Source organism: Amblyomma maculatum, chromosome 1 (assembly GCF_055883805.1).
Source record: "Amblyomma maculatum isolate TAMU_Amacu chromosome 1, ASM5588380v1, whole genome shotgun sequence".
NCBI classification, from domain to species: Eukaryota; Metazoa; Arthropoda; class Arachnida; order Ixodida; family Ixodidae; genus Amblyomma; species Amblyomma maculatum.
This window is the reverse complement of record NC_139344.1, coordinates 409912749-409932106: the sequence shown is the minus strand read 5'-3', so window position 1 is coordinate 409932106 and position 19358 is coordinate 409912749. Positions and strand designations below refer to the sequence as shown.

At 48.6% G+C, this 19358-nt stretch overlaps 1 protein-coding gene across 1 annotated transcript in view; it reads left to right on the top strand.

Annotated features, from left to right (window-relative positions):
* The window catches only part of LOC146208917 (uncharacterized), an 18409-nt gene extending 15362 nt beyond the window's left edge, over positions 1 to 3047 (top strand). The window contains exon 4 of the mRNA XM_084587336.1: positions 2681 to 3047. Within this exon, the coding sequence (XP_084443462.1) occupies positions 2681 to 2808 (128 nt within the window). The 3' untranslated portion in view covers positions 2809 to 3047. The remainder of the gene's footprint in view (positions 1 to 2680) is intronic.
* The last annotated feature ends 16311 nt before the right edge of the window (positions 3048 to 19358 follow it).

The window sequence follows — 19358 nt, the reverse complement described above, 5'->3', positions numbered from 1 at the left end:
CAGACGCCTGGATCAGACGCCCGGCGGGATCAGCTTTGCATATGCGTGAATTGTCTGGTGGTGTCACAACCAGTCGTGGCGTCGTGAGGAGACCGTGCCAGATGTGACGTCACATCCGGTACAGCGCCACGCCCGATGACGTCACCACGCGATGACGTCATAGTCATCTGTTATTACCCATGACTAGTTTCTCATGACAAATTAGTACTAGTTATTGACTACTTAGTCATTAGTTAGTACTAGTTAGCGACTATTTAGTCAATAGTTATTACGCGTTAATGACTAGTTAGCCACAGTGCTAGTTAAGCCATAGCCATAGTACTGGTTAAAGTGTGACAGGGTCGTGGCCCAGACGAGTATGAGCCATTAAAGGCACAATCTCGCGGTATCCCGCGTAATCCCGCGAAGGAGTGTGACACTTCTAGTGGCCAGAGGGACAAGGTCATTGCCGCGAGTACGAACCATTATAAGGTTTCGCCTTAAAATTCGTCCTATTCTGGGGATCGAACCCGGGACCACCGGCTTACCGGGGCAGTGGCTCTAGCAACTGATCTAACCAAGACGGTAGGTAGATGAGATAGTAGGGCGAGAGCGAATTGATTAATAACTCGATATAGGAGAGGTATTGGTCGGATATGTATTTAGGCGAATCCCCTCGAGATGGAGTTGATTTGTACTAAGGCAATAATTACACATTGACATCCATCCAAGCGAGCCATACGGCTACCCTCACAGTTGCCTCTGCTCAATACAAACAAAATTTCAATATACGCAGTAGAATTATTACGAACTAGCAATAATACGGATACAGAAACTGGGTACATATTAAGGGTTAACGAGACACATGTTGTAATGTGAATTAGGTACTGCCACAAAGCGTATTTGTCCATGCTGTTTTACCAAACTGACAGCTGTTAGAAGACCTTCAGTCATATATCATGTAATATCAAAAGCCTCCTCGAAATGTGGTCCTTCGGTCAAAGCGACGCGAATATCGACAGCTGTGCCCGTGTACATTTGCCAGAATATGAGCCCACAAAAAGGAACGACTAAGGATTTATGTCCGCTAAACAAAAACACCAGTCCACATTTTAAATTTGGCGTAAATGGTCGGAAGACAGCAGAGAACGTACGGTAAAAATTCTGCAACGTCTGACAAGGCAAAAAGAAAAAATCCAGAGTTGGTTATTTAGGGGCATCGAGCACACACACACACACACACACACACACACACACACACACACACACACACACACACACACACACACACACACACACACACACACACACACACACACACACACACACACACACACACACACACACACACACACATATATATATATTTTTTTTTCTTTTCTTTTCGGCAAACATTCACAGTCGTCTTTTTCCTGTGCCTGCTAGCTGATGCATGGCCGGCAAGCGCCGAAGTATCATAGCCCAGAAAAAGAACTGTAGGTTAATAAGTACGGTATGAAACAAATGTAGGGAAAATGAGGACGTGGTCATAAAACGCATAAACTATTTCATAACGTACTAGTTAGAATCTATGAGATAATAGAAGCGCAGACCAATGTTTAAAGAGTTAAGCTAGTAGGGAGAGCAACCCTGAAGAAAAAAATTATTTTGTAAGGCAAGCCACAAACAGACGTCATTGACGTGGTTGCGTCATACCATTAAAAGCTGGGTTAAAGAATCCCCAGATATTTTTTGAATATGTTGTGGCCTTCCCTAAATTATAAAATCCTTTTTCAGCTAGAGTCGTTTATGTATTTTCACGGCACAACAAACAGTCTATTACTACAGGCCTGCTTTTATTTCGCCTTAGTGCCGGTTTAACATGCCTCCTATGCACAGTCATGTTCAAAAGTGCGGAGACCATGAGAATAAGTAGAACTGCATACCAGTGTATGCGTTTTTCATGAAGTAGCGGCTGTTTTGAGATATGCACAAGGTTTCCCTAGTTCTAAGCTCACCTGCTCTAGCCTCAGCACTTCCATCAGGTGCACCCTTCTATACAAAAAAAAAAAAAAAAAAGGAACTATAGCTGCAACGCTTTTAATTTCAGAATAACTAGAACCTGGTCACGCTGTTTACTTATGCGCTAGGCGTGTTGCCGTTTATGATATTTCAAGAGCTACAATGCAGAGTTCCTTGTACGAAGTCCTCTGTGCTATCTAGCTGTCAGTGAGGTTTACCTAATACTTTTAATGGTGACTTCCGCCAGAGCAAGATAGACCAAGGCGCCTGTGTCTGTCACCTTCGCACTCTCTCTCGTAGTTGCTGCGTCTAATTAAGGCTTGGAGAATGTCGATACTCAAAAACGCAATGTAAAATTGTAAAACCATGCAGTGTAATGCACCGGACGGTTGATAGCACGGATAGCACGGATAGCGGATAGCACGGTACGCGGCACGCACAGTGCACATGCTATGAACAAGCAAATTATCATTCGGGCCAAAATTACTACTGACGAACAAAGTGTTTCTCAAAAGCACTGACCATATATAAAGCAACTCTAACATACTACATAATCTACGCTATCAATTGTTAACATTTTGGCTGTCCTGGTGCGCCTGCAGGTGCTTGTTGCAAAAAGCGAAAATAAATTGATTCCATTCTGGGTAAAAGGCTTCATCAACTTGCTTTCGTTCACCCCAGGGATGCTTTCTCTTTCCAGAGTGTCTGCTGTGGGTCAACGATGAATACAGGAACGATTTTCCCAAAGAATGCACGAGGAAATATCAGCAATACTGTGGCAAAGGAGTAAACTTCTACAGCGAGGAAGATTGCAGCAGTACCGCCTGAAGAGAGGGTACAAGATCACTGCCCAGATGGTTACGTGTTTTACAGAGAGCAATAAAATCGTGTTGAGCTCCGCAGTACGAAAACACCTCGTAGCATCAGCATTGAAATACCTAGCTTTTATGGCCATGTCATGTTAAAAAAATTATTTAAATTTCACTTCCAGCGTTCATATATGACGGAAAGAAAGCTCCCACGGCCGACTAACGGCAATCCAGTCTATGCCACGCAAAATATTAATTTTATGCCAAAGTGTAAGCATTAAGGCGAAATTCTTAAGTGTCCTATTGTAACAAAACTCTTAGTTGAAGTAGACGTCACAGTGCAAAACTTTGTTGCGGTTCAACCCGACTGGACCTATTCTGTCGATTCATAGCTCGGTTGGCACGGCTAAACAAGGTTTGGTTTGGCAATTAAACTTTATTGCTCAATACAGCCAGGTTTTTCTTCAACATAATCTTAACTGATAAAAAGAGGACTCTCAACACTCTATAATTTGCCAACCAATAAGCTTACTCTGTGTTACGTGAGAGGTATTTACTTAGGTAATCGTCAGTAAATTCAGAGAAACCTTTGACTTCAGTCATCCAAAGTATCAAGCACGATTTCGGAAAGGGTATTCTTCCATTGACCATACCCATATACTATCAACGTATTGGTAGTGAGACAAAACTTCAGCGAGTATAACCAGCCCCTAAAGCAGCATTCATTGATTGCGAGAAAGCCTTTCAGTGACATGAAATGGGCGCAGGTAGGGTCAAAGGTTGATGGAGAATACCTCAGCAACCTGCGATTAGCTGATGACATTGCCTTGCTAAGTAAGCAGAGGACGAATTACAAAAACATGAATGGCAAGGACAGGAAAAGCAAGACGATGTGTCTAAAATTAATATGCAGATGGCTAAGGGAATGCGGGATAGCTTTAGGAAGGAACAGCAGCTGGCGAAGCACTGGAAGTGGTAAGCGAATATACCTACTTAAGACATATAATAAACGCAGATCCACACCATGAAAGGGAAATAACTAGGATAATAAGATCGGGATGGAGCTGATTTGGCACGTACTCAAAGATCATAGCAAACCGCTTACCGTTATCGCTCAAGAAGAAAGTACATAACAGTTACATCTCACAGCTACTCACCTACGGCGCTAAAACGGGGAGGCTAAAGAAAAGGGTTCTACTTAAGCTGAGGACGATGCAGACAGCTGTAGAAAGGAAAATGGCGGACATAACGTTAGTAAATTTGAAGGGTACAGAGTGGGTTCAAGAAATAACTTGGCTCAGTGGCATTCTATTCAAAATCAAGAATAAACGGTCATGGGCAGGTTATGTATTGCAAAGAGAACATAAACGATGGCCAATATGGTTAACATAATTGGATTCCGAGGGAAGATAAGCTTAGTAAGGGGCGTCTGAAAATAAGGTTGGCGGATGAAGCTTTGCAGCCCTCACAGGTTCCTAAAACCGCACACCCAGCACCAAATGATGTGATCGAAAGTTTTCACCGGCTACAAAAGGTTTCACTCATCGCTTTGACTTTTCCTTCGACATGGATTGAGCGCCCTCTTTTGGTCATGCTTAGTATCCGCACCGCTATTTGCAGCGACTCTTCCTCCAGTCTGGACCGTTTTGGCTGGCGGCTCAATGATGCTGCCTGTAGCCTCTTTGTCTCCTTCGGCACTTGTCTCGGCGTGAGGGCGCATGGCTGGAGTGGGAACGCCGCCTATGCGGACGTCAGTCTCCTACTAATGGTGCTCACTGCTGGTAGGCTCGTCTACCTCAGCTTTAGTTGCTCGGAGACGTACTCCATTGCTTCACGTACACTGTCTGGCAGCAGACAAGCCTTCAGGCTCAGGCTGGCGATCGAGATTTATCAGGGTAATTGCATCACCGGTCGTGGGCCCGGGGGTGTCCGCGGTCACTGCCAGCGTTCCAGCATCGTCAGTCGCTTTCACCACTTCTGCTTCGGCTGCTTCCATAAGGAGGTCCGTAGTCTCATCTTTCATCGAAAGTGGCGCCGCTGTCGCGTACCGAGGAATCAAACTAAAACTACCGAGGAATAAAATCTAAAACAGCTCATGCCCCTCAACTTACCGGGCATCGTAATGTATGCCCGCTATAACCCAGTAATTCCCCACCATTAAAGCTATCGAAATTCAGGAAGGCACACACAAGCATCGAGATGCGGTAGCCAACTAGGCAGCTTTCTTTGGCAACGTGCACTTCCCACACCAAGGCGCACTGCTCTCGGGACAGTAATTTAGCATGACAGTTCATCATTCGGTTTTTCCGCACCACAGAACTTTTCTTTCTTTATTACCTAAACATTTCTACAAGCACAAACCGGCTTGTTGTCGTGGCTGTAGGAAGAAGGAAAAGAAAATGCATGGGCCTGCTACTGGCTCTTCAGCTGAGCCACCTCCGCTGCCTCGTGCAGACAGAAGAGAAAATAGAGAAGAAAGAACAAGAGGGAGAGAAAGACGCGCGCCGTCTTTCTCTCACATGGGCCTCGCTCACATGGGCCCCGAAGGCAACGAAACGGCAGACGCCGCCGCCCGCGCGCTCACTCTTCGGGCAACGCCTTCAGACCATTTCGATACAGATCCCGAACCCAATCCGGCTCTCACTTTCCGAGAAATTACATAATTATTTCAATTCGGCGATGCAATTTATTCCAAGCCTTGTAAAGGTCTTACAAAGGGGGAGGAACGCACACTCCTCCGTCTTTACACCAAAACGCTGCTGTGCCCGGCAGTTTTAAAACACTTTGATCTTACCTGTACAGGAAAATGCCCGCACTGTGCGGAGAAGTCTTCGGACATCTTCCACATGGTGTGGGCATGTCACTCAATCCCGAACCTCTCCCAAACCCAACCCCACTCGGGAGGACTGGGAAGCTGCTCCGGCCTGGCGATCCAGAAAGCCCAGGTCCACCGAGCCCGAGCCGCGGCGGTCGCCAATGTGCTCTTGTAATGAGGAGCCCACCTAGTGATTGCGAGAGGTGGTCCCGGCTACCTCAAGCTTCCTCCCTACAATAAAGTCTTTCAGTCAATCAGTCGATTTTCTCCGCTTCAGGTTCTTAAGTGCTCTCGAAATTTTTTTCCAAGTCGAAAAATAAGTGCGACATGGTTATACACGAAATTTACCACGAGGCACCAACATAAAATAAAATTATAAAATTCAAGTATATCAAACTGTGCCAAGTAACATAAAGTACACCTAAGCCAAAGAAACTAAAATTCTAACGTAGAAAATGCATTCAACAGAAAATACAGAAGACACTTCTGAAGTTTGGAGCGACAGATTCAGATGTTCGCTAGCTGTCAGTAACAATCAAACATTGTTTACACACCTCTCGGCTCCAACAGATCTGTGTCAAGGCTTCGATGATGCATTTACTATTTCCTTTTTCGCACGGACTATAATGGGGGAGGTACTTTCGAATTAAGACCTATATATACAAACAGTTATACAACGCAAAGCGCACGCACTAAAATGCTTCTTGCCTGTTAAAGCGCTCGCTTATTCGCGCTAAACCTGTGCCCGCGGATACCATATATCCATATCTCAATTCCACTTTGAATAATGTGCGCTTGCCTGATGTGATCATAATTAATAATAATCCGCGGTCGCCGATGCGGCAGCCACGCACCACAGATGCAGCACAGACACATCGTGCCCTTCTGAGATTTGCTTTGCCTCACTGTGTGACTTTAAGGGAAGACAACCATCGGCACTTTTTTGGGGATTTTGCGTTGTTTTTTTATGGGGGGGGGGGGGGGGCGCTGAAAATACTCTCGTGCGCAGACTTTTTTCTTTGTGTTTGCGAAAACATGGGAATATCGTTTAATTAGCTTACAGCGCAGCATGCCATGCTCGTAGGATTATTTATCGATAGGACACTATCCCCGTGCGCGGCTTTTCTATTTGCAGCGTATTTTTACTTTGTGCACAATCTGCAGCGTTCTCTAGCATGACAGACAGTGCTTCAGCAGTTCACCTTCGATAGGCGCGAATATGTTTACTTCGCAGGTAGTGCACACAGTGCTCCCTTAACATTCCTGCTTTATATCAATCCTGTATTTCACCTCGCTATCCTCTCCCTATTCATTTCCCTTCTCAAGGTTAAATCTCTGAAACCTAAAACATTCAATGGCATTTTACAGGGCTTGCAACATGTACTACACTTTGCTTTCCGTTCTTATTTTTTTACAAGCCCCGCCCCCGCCCAACCAGGCAAAACCATTTGCATACCTTCGGTGGTTATACAAGAATTGATTATTAGAACGGGTTCTCTTCACTGGATCTTCCATGGAAGCCCACCAGCGCCCCTAGAATGTGTTTTTTAAATTGAAAACGTGGCGCTTTCATCAAATTGATACGAGCGTTACATTACATAATAAACCGAAACTCGCGTTACGTTTTATCAGTTAGTGTTTTAAATTAGAATATATAACTTTTTGCTCAATAAGGACGAGCACTTCGCTCAAATCACAGGTGTCGCTGACGATTTGCAATATCTATATCTATTAGAGTTACGAAACCACAACTCTTGGCTCCGTGCTTGCGAATATTAGCCGTCTTTCGCGCGATTCGGAGATTGGGCAGCGCTTGTCGGCGCACAGTGATGTGATGTTCATCTTTTGGCGTACGTGTAATACTAAAGATAGATAACAGAGGAGCGAATCAGTCGGTGCTCTTCGCGAACGTAGTGTGCCATGCCTGAAAGGAAGCGTTTTGCAGACCTCAGTTTGGAAGGTTTTTTTTTTTTTTTTTTTTTTTTACCGTCGCTGCTCACAAAGGTTTTCGAAAGGCGTAGCTCACTGCGCTCGAAAGCAGAAGAGATCGTTCGCACAAGCATTTGCAACAAGCGTTAGCTGCTCAAGCACAAAGCGGTTCGCTTGCGACGCTTACAAAAACTGCAAGCTGAAAAGATCGTGAAACTGGAGAACTTCAGTGTAGTACGAAAAAGCAATCCATGCTCGGGGCTCTAGACGCTTCCATATGTGCAACGAAATGCAAGACTAAAAGCGGAGACACAATATTCACACGTCTTACAGCTATTTAGAGAGATTTTGTCATTCTTTAACGCACGATATCGTATGCAGGAACACGAAAAGTACCCAGAATGCGCTCTGGGTTTACCTCAAAACGGCTGCCGGCCCAGGAGTTTTATGGGGAAGAGCTGCCCGAGGAAAATCTAATGCCGGACATCTGTCAGCAAGTAGCCCCGGAAAGTCCGGGACTGATAACTGAAGGTACCCACTGCCTGTGCTTTATCGCCGTGCGGGTTCACAGCCGCGACCGCCAAAGGTCGTCGGTGAAGTCTCATCTGCAGGGCGCGGAAATGAAGTCGAGATGGAACTTTGAAAAACTACGCCCCATATCCCTCACGTCGTGCGCAGGCAAAGTCATAGAAAAGGCAGTCCACGCGCGTCTCTCCAACCACGGCCGCTCAGTGAAGGCGCACTTGCACCAAGTGCGCCTCCATTGAGCGGCCGTGCTCCAACTATCTAGAGTTTGTATTCAGAGCCCATATGTCCACCCATGATATACTTCTGCAACTCAAACGCGAAGTCATTGATCCAGCACGCAGAAACAGTAATCGAGCACTTCTATCCCTCGACCTCAAAGGAGCATTTGACAACGTCAAACACTCCACAATCCTCCAGAGCCTCCAGACCACGAACTGTGGCCAGCGAGTCTACTCATACATCTATGATTTCCTTAACGACAGAACGGTCAACATCCGCATCGGCGCAAAACCAACAACGCAAGTGAAGAGAGGCACTCCGAGCACGAGAGGCACTCCTCAAGGGGCAGTATTATCCCCACTTCTGTTCAACATTGCACTCCGAAATCTTCCACTCCTTCTAAATTAGACACAGGACATACGACACGCCCTGTACGCTGACGATATAACCATCTGGACAACCCCGGGTAGTATGAGAATGATTGAAGAAAAACTACAAACAGTAGCAACAACAGCTCAGAATTATGCACGAGCGTGTGGACTAACCTGCTTTCCCGAAACATGTTAACTCCTAGTCTTCCGCCAGCACAAACATCAGGCCGCGATCGACACCAAGTTGACATCACCCATTAAGGAAGTTCAGACCGTCAAGATACTGGGTGTGTACATCAATAACAAGGGCGACAGCCACCTCGCCATCCAGAAACTCCGCCTCATGTGCGAGCAAGTCGCCAGGATGATCGCCAGAATAACGACGCGGAAATCAGGGATGCGCGAAGAAGATATCTACGACTGGTGCAGGCTTTCGTCGTGAGCCGCATCGACTATGCAGCACCCTACCTCCGTCTCAAAACGTTTGACATCAAGAACCTCGACGTCATAATCAGAACAGCCTACAAGAAGGCACCGGGCCTCCCTCTTACTACATCGACGGACCGGCTTTTACGACTGGGCGTCCACAACACGGCAGACGAGCTGATAGAGGCACACCTCACGGCTCAGGTAGTACGACTCTCCACGGACTGGAGGACAAGTCTTGAACGACTTGAACATCAATTGCCTCCGACAGCTAGACCCTAAAAGCGACATTCTAGCCTCATGGAGAGGCCAGTGCAAGGGAACTCCAGTGTTGAGGAATATTAACCCCGATTTTCACCAGCCAAGACGACAAACCCAAGCGGAACCTAAAAAAGCGCCCTACGGCGGGCGCGAGGGCGTGTTCTATTTTGATGCTGCGGGTCCTGAACGGGGAATAGCGGCCGTTGCGGTAGTGCCCTAAAATCAAACAGTGGATGGACTAATAATGTCCAGTCAAGACACACTGGCTGCGGAAGATGTGGCGATTGCCCTAGCTGCAACACACACTACCTCAGAATACATTCTTACAGATTCACAGACAGCATATCGCAATTACCTCAGGGGCAGGATTGCACCGCTAGCAGCTAAAATCCTGCAAGATAGTTACACCCGTGGCTACCAACCCACGCATAAACAATTAGTATGAGTATCAAGTCACAAGGGCATCCCAGGGAACGAGAGCGCACATGCCTCATCCCGAGCATCCGTGTGCGTCCCGCGCCCGTGTTAACGCAGCCGCCGGATATCGGGATTGAACCTAGGTATTTTACTGCACAAATACTTTCTTGAGTTCGAACTCGATCAACGTCCCACCATGGTGGCGCAGTGGTTAAGATAGAGAGAAAGAGAGAGAAGGCAGAGAGGTTAACCAGGAAAGCTTCCGGTTTGCTACCCTGCACTGGGGAAGGGGAATGAGTAGTTTAAAGGAGAAAGATGGAAGAGAATGATAGGAAAGGTAAGGCGGCGAGGAGCACAGTCACAGTTTCTCAATCAAGTTTGTGTCTCTCATAAAACACATAACTGCTTTGAAGGCTTTGCCGTTAGATGCCTTCTGTGGCCATGGGCCGAGGATTTTCTCCTCTGTGAAAGGACGGCTGTCAAGGTGGCCCAGAGCCGAACGCAGCGCATATCTTTCGCTTGAAAAAGCAGGGCACTTGCAAAGGAGATGCTGTGTGGTCTCTTCGCAGCCGCATCTTTCGCAGTTAGGGCTATCCGCCATTCTCATCACATTAGCGTATTTTTGGTGAATGCAACACCGAGCCACATACGGCACATCAGTGTTGTTTCGCGCCGCCCTTTGTTAGGGGGAACACGAAGGCGCAGCCCAGGGTCTAGTTCCCTGAGGCGTCGATTGAAAAATTCTCCTTTGTTCCAGGCTGAAAGCGTTAGCTCCGCCGCTAAGGGACGAAGTCGACAAGCTGCGTCAACTCTAGATATAGGAATGCTCACTGTAGTTCCGTCGTTGTGTGCAGAACGGGCAACTTGGTCTGCCTGGTGGTTTCCCTCAATACCGCAATGTCCAGGTAGCCACTGGAAAATTATATCATGACCTTTTGATGTAGCGTCGTGGTATAGCAAGCGGATCTCTGCAGTTAGTTGTTCATGTGATCCATGACGTAGTGCAGCTTGAACGCCTTGAAGCGCTGCTTTCGAGTCCGTAAAAATACCCGACTACTGTGCCAGTGGTGGTGGTAAAACTACTTTAATGAAAATGTTTAAGAGGTTGTAGCGGCGGTTGGAGTCCTCAGTCCGGAACCCCATTGGCGTAGGATGCTGTCCGCGCTCTTTCGGCGAGTTCGTTTTGACCCCTTGCGTCCGAGCTGGTCAGAGCTGTCTCCCATCCCTCCTGCGTTGGCTGGTCATTAATAGCGATAGTCTGATTTCGCTGGCATGCCCACACCATATGCTACAGGTCCGCCTTCTCCCCGCAGAATTTGTATTGTGAGTCAAATGACTTTGCATCTATTGCGAGTAGTCTATTGTGGGCAGTTAAAAGTGTTGGTCTGAAGCTTGCGGAGGTGTACCTCCTCCACTTTGTCTAGTGTCTTTGCCGGTGAAGGGTTGACCCGGCGAGATAAGTGCTGAAGTATTTCAGTGTAGGTTAGCAATGGGGTAGGAGGTTCCACGAGAGAAACATGCGCGCGGAGGTGATCTCGGAAGCCATGGCGATGTCAGTGCACTTTATATCTCGGCTGAGGGGGAGAGGGGGGCTGATCCTGGCCCTGATGGGGCTGGGACAAGTAGGTCACCACCGCTTGCTGCGGGGGCTATCCTGCCACCTATGTCTATCTATTGTAGGCCGTCATTGCACCCGCCACCGCTTCGGTGGTGGATTGATTGATTGATTGATTGATATAGGAAAGGAAAGGCGCGGTAACTGTCTCACTTGTTTTCTGTGGACACCTCAACAGCGCCGTATGGGAAGGGATGAAGGTGGAAGTAAAAGTTTAGAGGAAGAGGAGCCGTAGTAAAGGGCTACGGAGTAATTTCGACCACCTGGGAATCCTTAACGTGCGCTGACATCGCACAGTACACGGACACCTCTTCGTCCCGCCTCCATCGAAACGCAGCCGCCGAGGTCGGGTTCGAACCCGGGTACTCCGGCACAGTAGTTGGGCGTCTTACCACTGCACCACCCCGGCGGGGCGCTTCTGCGGTGGGCGATGGCTATAGGGCTATAGAATATTAGGCTGTTGGGTCGCGCGTCTTTCTCTCCCTCTTTTTTTCTTTCTTTATTTTCTATTATGTCCGTACGAGGCAGTGGAGGTGGTTCATCTGCAGAACCTGTACAGGCCCGTGCATGTTATTTTCCTTCTTATACCCACAACAACAGCAACAACAGTTTACATCCCTGAATGCCCTCGAAATTAATCCGTAGCCCTCCGTTACGGCTTTTCTGTCTCTTTCCATTTTCACTCCCACGTTCTTCCGTTTCCTTATGACTCAGGTCAGGCATCCACAGAACACGTGCGACAGATTTTGCGCTTTTCCTTTCCTGTGAACCAATTATTACTTTTATTAAAATATACGCCTCTGCGTACCCTGTTCACTTATCCACATTCAATTCTCCAGAGTATTGCGATTTCTACATAAGGATCTGCCTTGTTCTGCTTGTTGTGATAACAGCTATGTGCAATGATAGAACGAACTTGGGAACTTCATATTCTGGTTCCGCTAGGAAGAAATAATATTTCGCAGCACATGGCAAATAGTGAATACCGGATAAAAGTCAGCGTGTTTGGTGGCATAATGTGCAGGCACTTTAACGTTAACACCGCGCTTTCTTATGTAGTAAGTTGCGGCGGTTCGTCAATTATACTAACTACTCCTTTGTTTTGTACTTCGAATTATGGAGTGTATTGCCATATAATATTTACTCATTTGTCATTACGTTTCTCATTGTAACTCCTTTTGAGCTTCTGTTCTGTGGGTATCGATGAGCACGGGATCACTAATAATATGTGATTGTTGCTAGTTAGGGAGATGATCCCACCTTTCGTTGTCCTCCCATATACCTATATACTACAGTGCGTGTGTGTGTATATACAAGTACCTATGTGTGTGGAAGACAATAAATTCCCTCTATCTCTTCTGACTTGTTCGCCGCCTCTAGCAACTATAGTTGTGACGGTTTAGAGGACCAAATAACCGGTTCCACTGTAGACACTTTCTTGATGTAGTCATCATATCTTGCTCACCGGTTGTATACGGCTGCGTTTCATCCAAACCAGTCTACGTCTCAGGTAGTCCGAATGAGGAATCAGAACTCTATGCCACCCCTAATCATTCGACAGGAACCGCGGCTCTGGCTCTGATGGCCAGGCTACTGAGTTTTAAGGCGAAATCCTTTATTCATGGCTCATGCTCACGGTCGTGTCCTTCCGTACGCTGGAATCCTGCCAGTTGTGGCCTCTCATCCGCGCAGCAGAGAAACCTCCTGCCCTTCTTAGCAACCGACGCGCCGGTTGGGGGCGCAGATGTGCATAGCAACCCTGACGTCATACAATAGCGGTCATGGAGGAAGGAAAGAACATGGGAGAGGCCCTGATGTCATTTTTTGAAGCTGACGAGGCAGCGCAGAGACCGGACGCTGCAACGTCTCTCCTCCTCCTTTACCCTCCGCATTCTCTTTCTCCGCAACGCTCACGTACCACGTTCCTAGGCCCTTAGCAACGTTGCTAATGGCCCGACTTGGCTAACCCTAAATTTTGACGTCACTTCTGCCACAGTTTCTCCAATGAATTGGGAATGGCAAGGGCCTCTCCTAAGTTGTTTCCTCCCTCCATGGTAGCGGTAAACAAGCGCACGCACGTCAGTGGTGGCAGCTGCACAAGCGGGGCGGATTAAGAATCAAGGATGCACTGCGGCTTGCCCATGCTTTTTAACGAGTAGAATCCTCTACTCGACCACCTACTTGTATCTGCACAACACGATGATGATCAATTGGAGACCATCCACCGGAAAGTTATCCAGCGGGCTCTCGACCTTCCGGTCAGCACGTCCAACCAGAGCCTTCTGGCCCTTGTCGTGGTGAACACCTTCCGGGAGCTTCGAGAAGCCCACTTACTAAACCAATATACGCGTCTTACACAGACCATGTCCGGTAACCACCTCTTGGACCGGCTACAAATCAAACACGGATATCACAATCAAACACGGATATCATATCACACGGATATCACGGATATCTAAACATGTCCAAAGAAGACCACAGTGGTCGTCGCCAGGCGTGCACGGAAGCGTTGGAGCGACACTATGGTCATTAACAACACATGTGTAATCACGACCGCTCGATGAAAGCGCGTGGTATTACGTTGACGTTTCCGGCCCACACTACGGGGGGTGGTATACGGTTGCAGTCGTCCACAACACAAACACAGTTAACGGCCTAACATTCGAAGCCTACAGCACAACGGACGCGGAGGAGATTGTTATTGCTCTGGCTCCCAGAATTCAAGTCGAAACACATCATCACCGACTCGCGAGGGACCTGTCGGAATTATAGGCTGGGGTGGGTTCCCCCGCTTACCCGGCGTTATACTGCAATCTACCTGCTGATACATGGACCCAACTCCGCATAACCTCATTTGGCCACCCGGTCGCCATGGACTCAAGGGAAACGAACAGGCCGATCAGGCCGCCCGCGCTCTCTCTCCCGGGGATATCTCCCTGTTCTTGGATGCCTACTCCCAATCAGAAAATCTGGCCCTTACATTCAAAGACATCACCGATTATTACAAGGAGGAGCGCGAGACTGGATCGCAATCACGGGTACCTCCTCATCAAAACTTTTACCAATACTGTACTGTGGCCAGCGGTGTTTAAAAATTTCAACACATCCTTTGATGGCGCGGGCCAGTAGTGTGGAGAGAGCTGACACTTTCCACATGGTGTGGGCGTGCTATTCAAACCCATCTATTCCTCCCAACACCAATTCAACTAGAGAGGACTGGGAGGCGGCCCTGCTCGACTTCCAAGGCCTCAAAGCTCAATAGGCCTGGTTCAACAGACGAGGGCGGCGTTGCTTGCCCATGGGGCCCCGGAATAGGGGCTCCACCTAGTATTGTGACGGGAGGCGTCCGCTAAGGCTCTAACCCAATCAAATCTCTGAAACTATTTAACAGGTATTAATTTCTTAACCACCACCGCCGCTTCTACGTCCTCGTTTCAGTCGGGTGAGTGAGACGCATGGCTGCGAAAGGCCCAGTGATTCCGCCCCGAGTGGTTCGGAGAAGCAACAGCGGACGTTGGATTCCCTCAACACCAAACGTCAGAACAAGGAGAGAATGCGCATGTGACGACTTAACATGTCACCAGAATCGAAAGCAACGGAGGCACAATGGAAACGCCAATAGCGACTGATTAGATCGCCGGGTGCCAAAAGCAGGGAAGCAGAACGAAAGCGGCAGCAGCGACAGGCGATATTGCCGAACACTAAAGCGAATGATTTGGAGCGCAGACGGCAACAGCGACTGGTCATGTCACCTAACAGCAAAGCCAGGGTAATTCAAAGGGATATCGGCGAACACTGCGCTCATTCCACTGAGGTGCCACGTACTGAGCACATAACCCTGACCATGCGCTGAAAGTCAGGGCATATGCCAGCTTTGTTCAAGACGTGGAACATATATAAGTGACTGAAAACGTCGAAACCTTATATTTGTCGAATGAACATAAGATTCATGATAAATTGTTGAAGCCAGCCACACCAAAACATGCCTGAGAGCGAAACCATGGAGCTGGGTAGACCGACCAGGGGCACGGCAAGCCTAGTGTGTTGACCACAAGGCTATCGCCAAGCACACTTTCGAATTTCTAAAGTGTCTTGGTAATTTTTACGTCACGTTCTGGGGGCAGTTGGGGGACCTTTCGCCTAAATAGTAAACGTGCTTCGATGCTCAGCGGGAGGGGCTATCATTTTCATTTGCAAGAACGAGTCGCGACACACCGGCCTGCAAAGCCTGGCGTCCCATCATGATCCTGAACATCGACTACAAGCCCATAGTCAAGTCCCTTTCTATGCGTTTTACACCGTTGCTACCTGAGATACTCGGCCCTTACTAGGCTTGCCGTGCCCCTGGTCGGTCTACCCAGCTCCATGGTTTCGCTCTCAGACATGTTTTGATGTGGCTGGCTTCAACAATTTATCATGAATCTTATGTTCATTCGACAAATATAAGGTTTCGACGTTTTCAGTCACTTATATATGTTCCACGTCTTGAACAAAGCTGGCATATGCCCTGACTTTCAGCGCATGGTCAGGGTTATGTGCTCAGGCCAAATTTTTCGGTTACTATACAGGGTCGTGTCAGCGAGGCTTTTGATGTAGGGGCCGTGGAGCCCGGCAGGGGTGTGTCTATCTCCAGCCCTCTACTTGCCTTTGAGCTCTCCTCCAGAGACTTTCTCATGGCAGTAGCATCAATAGATTTCTTCTTTCTCTTGGTTCGCCATCATCCCCATCTTTGCCTATGTAGATGACTGATCATAGTCGTCCCGGATGAGACCCGTCTCCTCCATTTTCGATTTCATGGAGGTGTATTGCAGGGCTAGCGAGGCTAGGCTAATCGGTCGAAGAGAGCTGCATTGTGCTTTGGTCGTCCTCCGCCAAATCCTCAACCTCCTGACGGCCTTTCCGTGAAGGATGAGGTTAGGATCCTTGAATTCTATTTTAGCTCGGAAGCACTGTGAGATGCGAATTGGGCCAAGCAGGCAGACGCTAATGTCGTGTCAGCTCCCTTAATGGTTCTCGTCAGGCTTCTTACTCCCAGCCTTCCACCTCACTTTAAGTAGTGCCGAAAGTTGGGCTAGTTGAAAGTTCATGATGAAAAATAGCGCATTACACGAAGGACCGATGGAGAACAAAGAGAAGCGCTTGTCCGTGTCGTCCATCCGTGCTTCGTGTACTTTTTGTTATTTTTCATCATGAAAGCCTCGCCTTCGTCATCACGATCGTCTTAATGTTCGTCCTAGTTGGACGTATGTCACTGTGGACTTCTTGGAAGTGAGCAGGGCCTCATTCATGTATCGCTTTGCCAGGGGAGTACTCCCTCTTAAGGAATTAAAAGTGTTTAAACGAGCCTGATTGCGGCCAACCTATCCAATATGCGGTAGTCCTGAAGACACTATGAATACTTTCACGCAGTGTCTTCTCCCTACAGCTTTACTGCGTCGTGTAGCTGACCCGTTCCAGCTTCCAGGTGTGCCATATCAGACAGTTCTATACCTGAACTCGTTACGCAAGCATGCAATCAGTCAGTTTGTCCTCCTCCTCGTGAAGTGCTCATACCAAGTATGGTTGGCACGCTGCGGTGCCGCATACGGCAGGAAATTTCCAGCCCTTGATGACGCATTTCCAAAAGTGCGGAAAGACGTTTGGTTCTTCCTGCAGCCATTAAGGCATCTACACAGCGAGCAGAGGCTCACGACCACATGATGTCAGCCGCCTGTGGTTTGTTCGGTTTCTGGTGTTCTCATAAATGCTGCGCTGCTTAGTTGTACACAGACAAAGAAACTGGACAAACAACTAAGCAGCGCAGCATTTATGAGATGTTCCAACTAGCCCAGTCTCAAGCACTTCTGGTGGTCAGCTGTATGTGCTAATATGATGTCTTCTAAGGAATTGGTCGCCCTTTGAGGTCCGGTCACCCTCCTGGCTTGCTGCCACAGTGGTGATTAAGGCTTTTTCTGTGAATGGTGCAACCGCCTCTAGCGCGTCACCACACGACAGCCCCATGCCTGGTGTAGGGCCCACACCTTGAACATGAAAGCTTCGCCTGCCCCACATCAGCTATGGAAAATGCGGGCTCCTGAAGGTGTAGTACGGATGATGATGGGTCGATGATTTATGTGCGACTACGGGGCAAGGTACTTTCGATGCAAAGTCCCCTTCACATCTGAAAACGGTAGCTTGTGTGACAAAGGACCAAAATTTAAAAAGTATAAAATAACAATAATATACGGCACAAATCATTGTGTACATACCCAAACATTTATTGCTCATGATGATATTGTTACGAGGCGTACCCGAATGGTAAGTCACATTTCGAGGTCAGGAACACCAGTGGCGGGGCGAGGGGGTGAAAGGTGGCTGTTCCTAGCCTTACGGGGCTGGGACTCGTAGGTCAACGCCGCTTGCGACGGAGGCTAGCCTGCCACCGAAATTTTGTCTGTTGTAGGCCGTCATTGCACCCGTCACCGCTTATGTGGTGGTCGACGGCTGTTGCGGCGCGCGTCTTTCTCTCCCTCTTCTTTTTCTTTCTTCTCTACTTTCTCGCTTCTGTCCGCACGAGGCAGAGGAGGAGTACCCGGGTTCGAACCCGACCTCGGCGGCTGCGTTTCGATGGAGGCGAAACGAAGAGGCGTCCGTGTGTTGTGCGATGTCAGCACACGTTAAAGATCCCCAAGTGGTCGAAATTACTCCGTTGCCTTCCACTATGGCTCCTCTTTATCCCTTTCTACTGTCACTCCCACCTTCCTCCCTTCCCTTTCGGCCATTTGAGGTGTCCACGGAAAACAAGTTAGACAGTTACCGTGGTCCTGGAGATCTGGAAGGAAGGAAGGAAGGAAGGAAGGAAGGAAGGAAGGAAGGAAGGAAGGAAGGAAGGAAGGAAGGAAGGAAGGAAGGAAGGAAGGAAGGAAGGAAGGAAGGAAGGAAGGAAGGAAGGAAGGAAGGAAGGAAGGAAGGAAGGAAGGAAGGAAGGAAGGAAGGAAGGAAGGAAGGAAGGAAGGAAGGAAGGAAGGAAGGAAGGAAGGCCACAAGGCGGATGCTCTACCACAAGGCCTTGTGGTAGAGCATCCGCCTCGCATTCGGGAGGTACGGGGTTCGATCCCCAGTACCGCCGGGTACCCACCGGTTTCCAATGGGTACAAGATTTCCCCCGGCCTGGTGCTCGGCTCTTCTGGGGTGAAATGCTTGGGAAAAGGGGCCATGAACCAAACATGTTGGTTCAAGAAAAAAAAAAAAGGGCCACATAATGGGCTGTTGCCGCGCAAGGCGGACTTATTGTTGTAGAGCATCCGCCTCGCATTCGGGAGGTACCGGGTTCGATCCCTGGTGCCGCCGGTTACCCACCGGTTTTTCAATGGGTACAAGCTTTCCCCCGGCCTGGTGCTCGGCTCTTCTGGGGTGAAATGCTTGGGAAAAGGGCCACATAATGGGCTGTTGCCGCGGAAGGCGGACTTATTGTTGTCCGATGGCGGAACGAATCACTGCCACATCGGCGCAACTATTTGGGGTGGCCTTGTGGTAGAGCATCCGCCTCGCATTCGGGAGGTACGGGGTTCGATCCCCAGTACCGCCGGGTACCCACCGGTTTCCAATGGGTACAAGATTTCCCCCGGCCTGGTGCTCGGCTCTTCTGGGGTGAAATGCTTGGGAAAAGGGGCCATGAACCAAACATGTTGGTTCATGGCCCATCCGCCATGCATCCGCCTCCGCATTCGGGAGGTACGGGGTTCGATCCCCAGTGCCGCCGGGTACCCACCGGTTTCCAATGGGTACAAGATTTCCCTCGGCCTGGTGCTCGGCTCTTCTGGGGTGAAATGCTTGGGAAAAGGGGCCATGAACCAAAATGTTGGTTCAAGAAAAAAAGTTTGAACCAACATTTTGGTTCATGGCCCCTTTTCCCAAGCATTTCACCCCAGAAGAGCCGAGCACCAGGCCGAGGGAAATCTTGTACCCATTGGAAACCGGTAGGGTGGGTACCCGGCGGCACTGGGGAT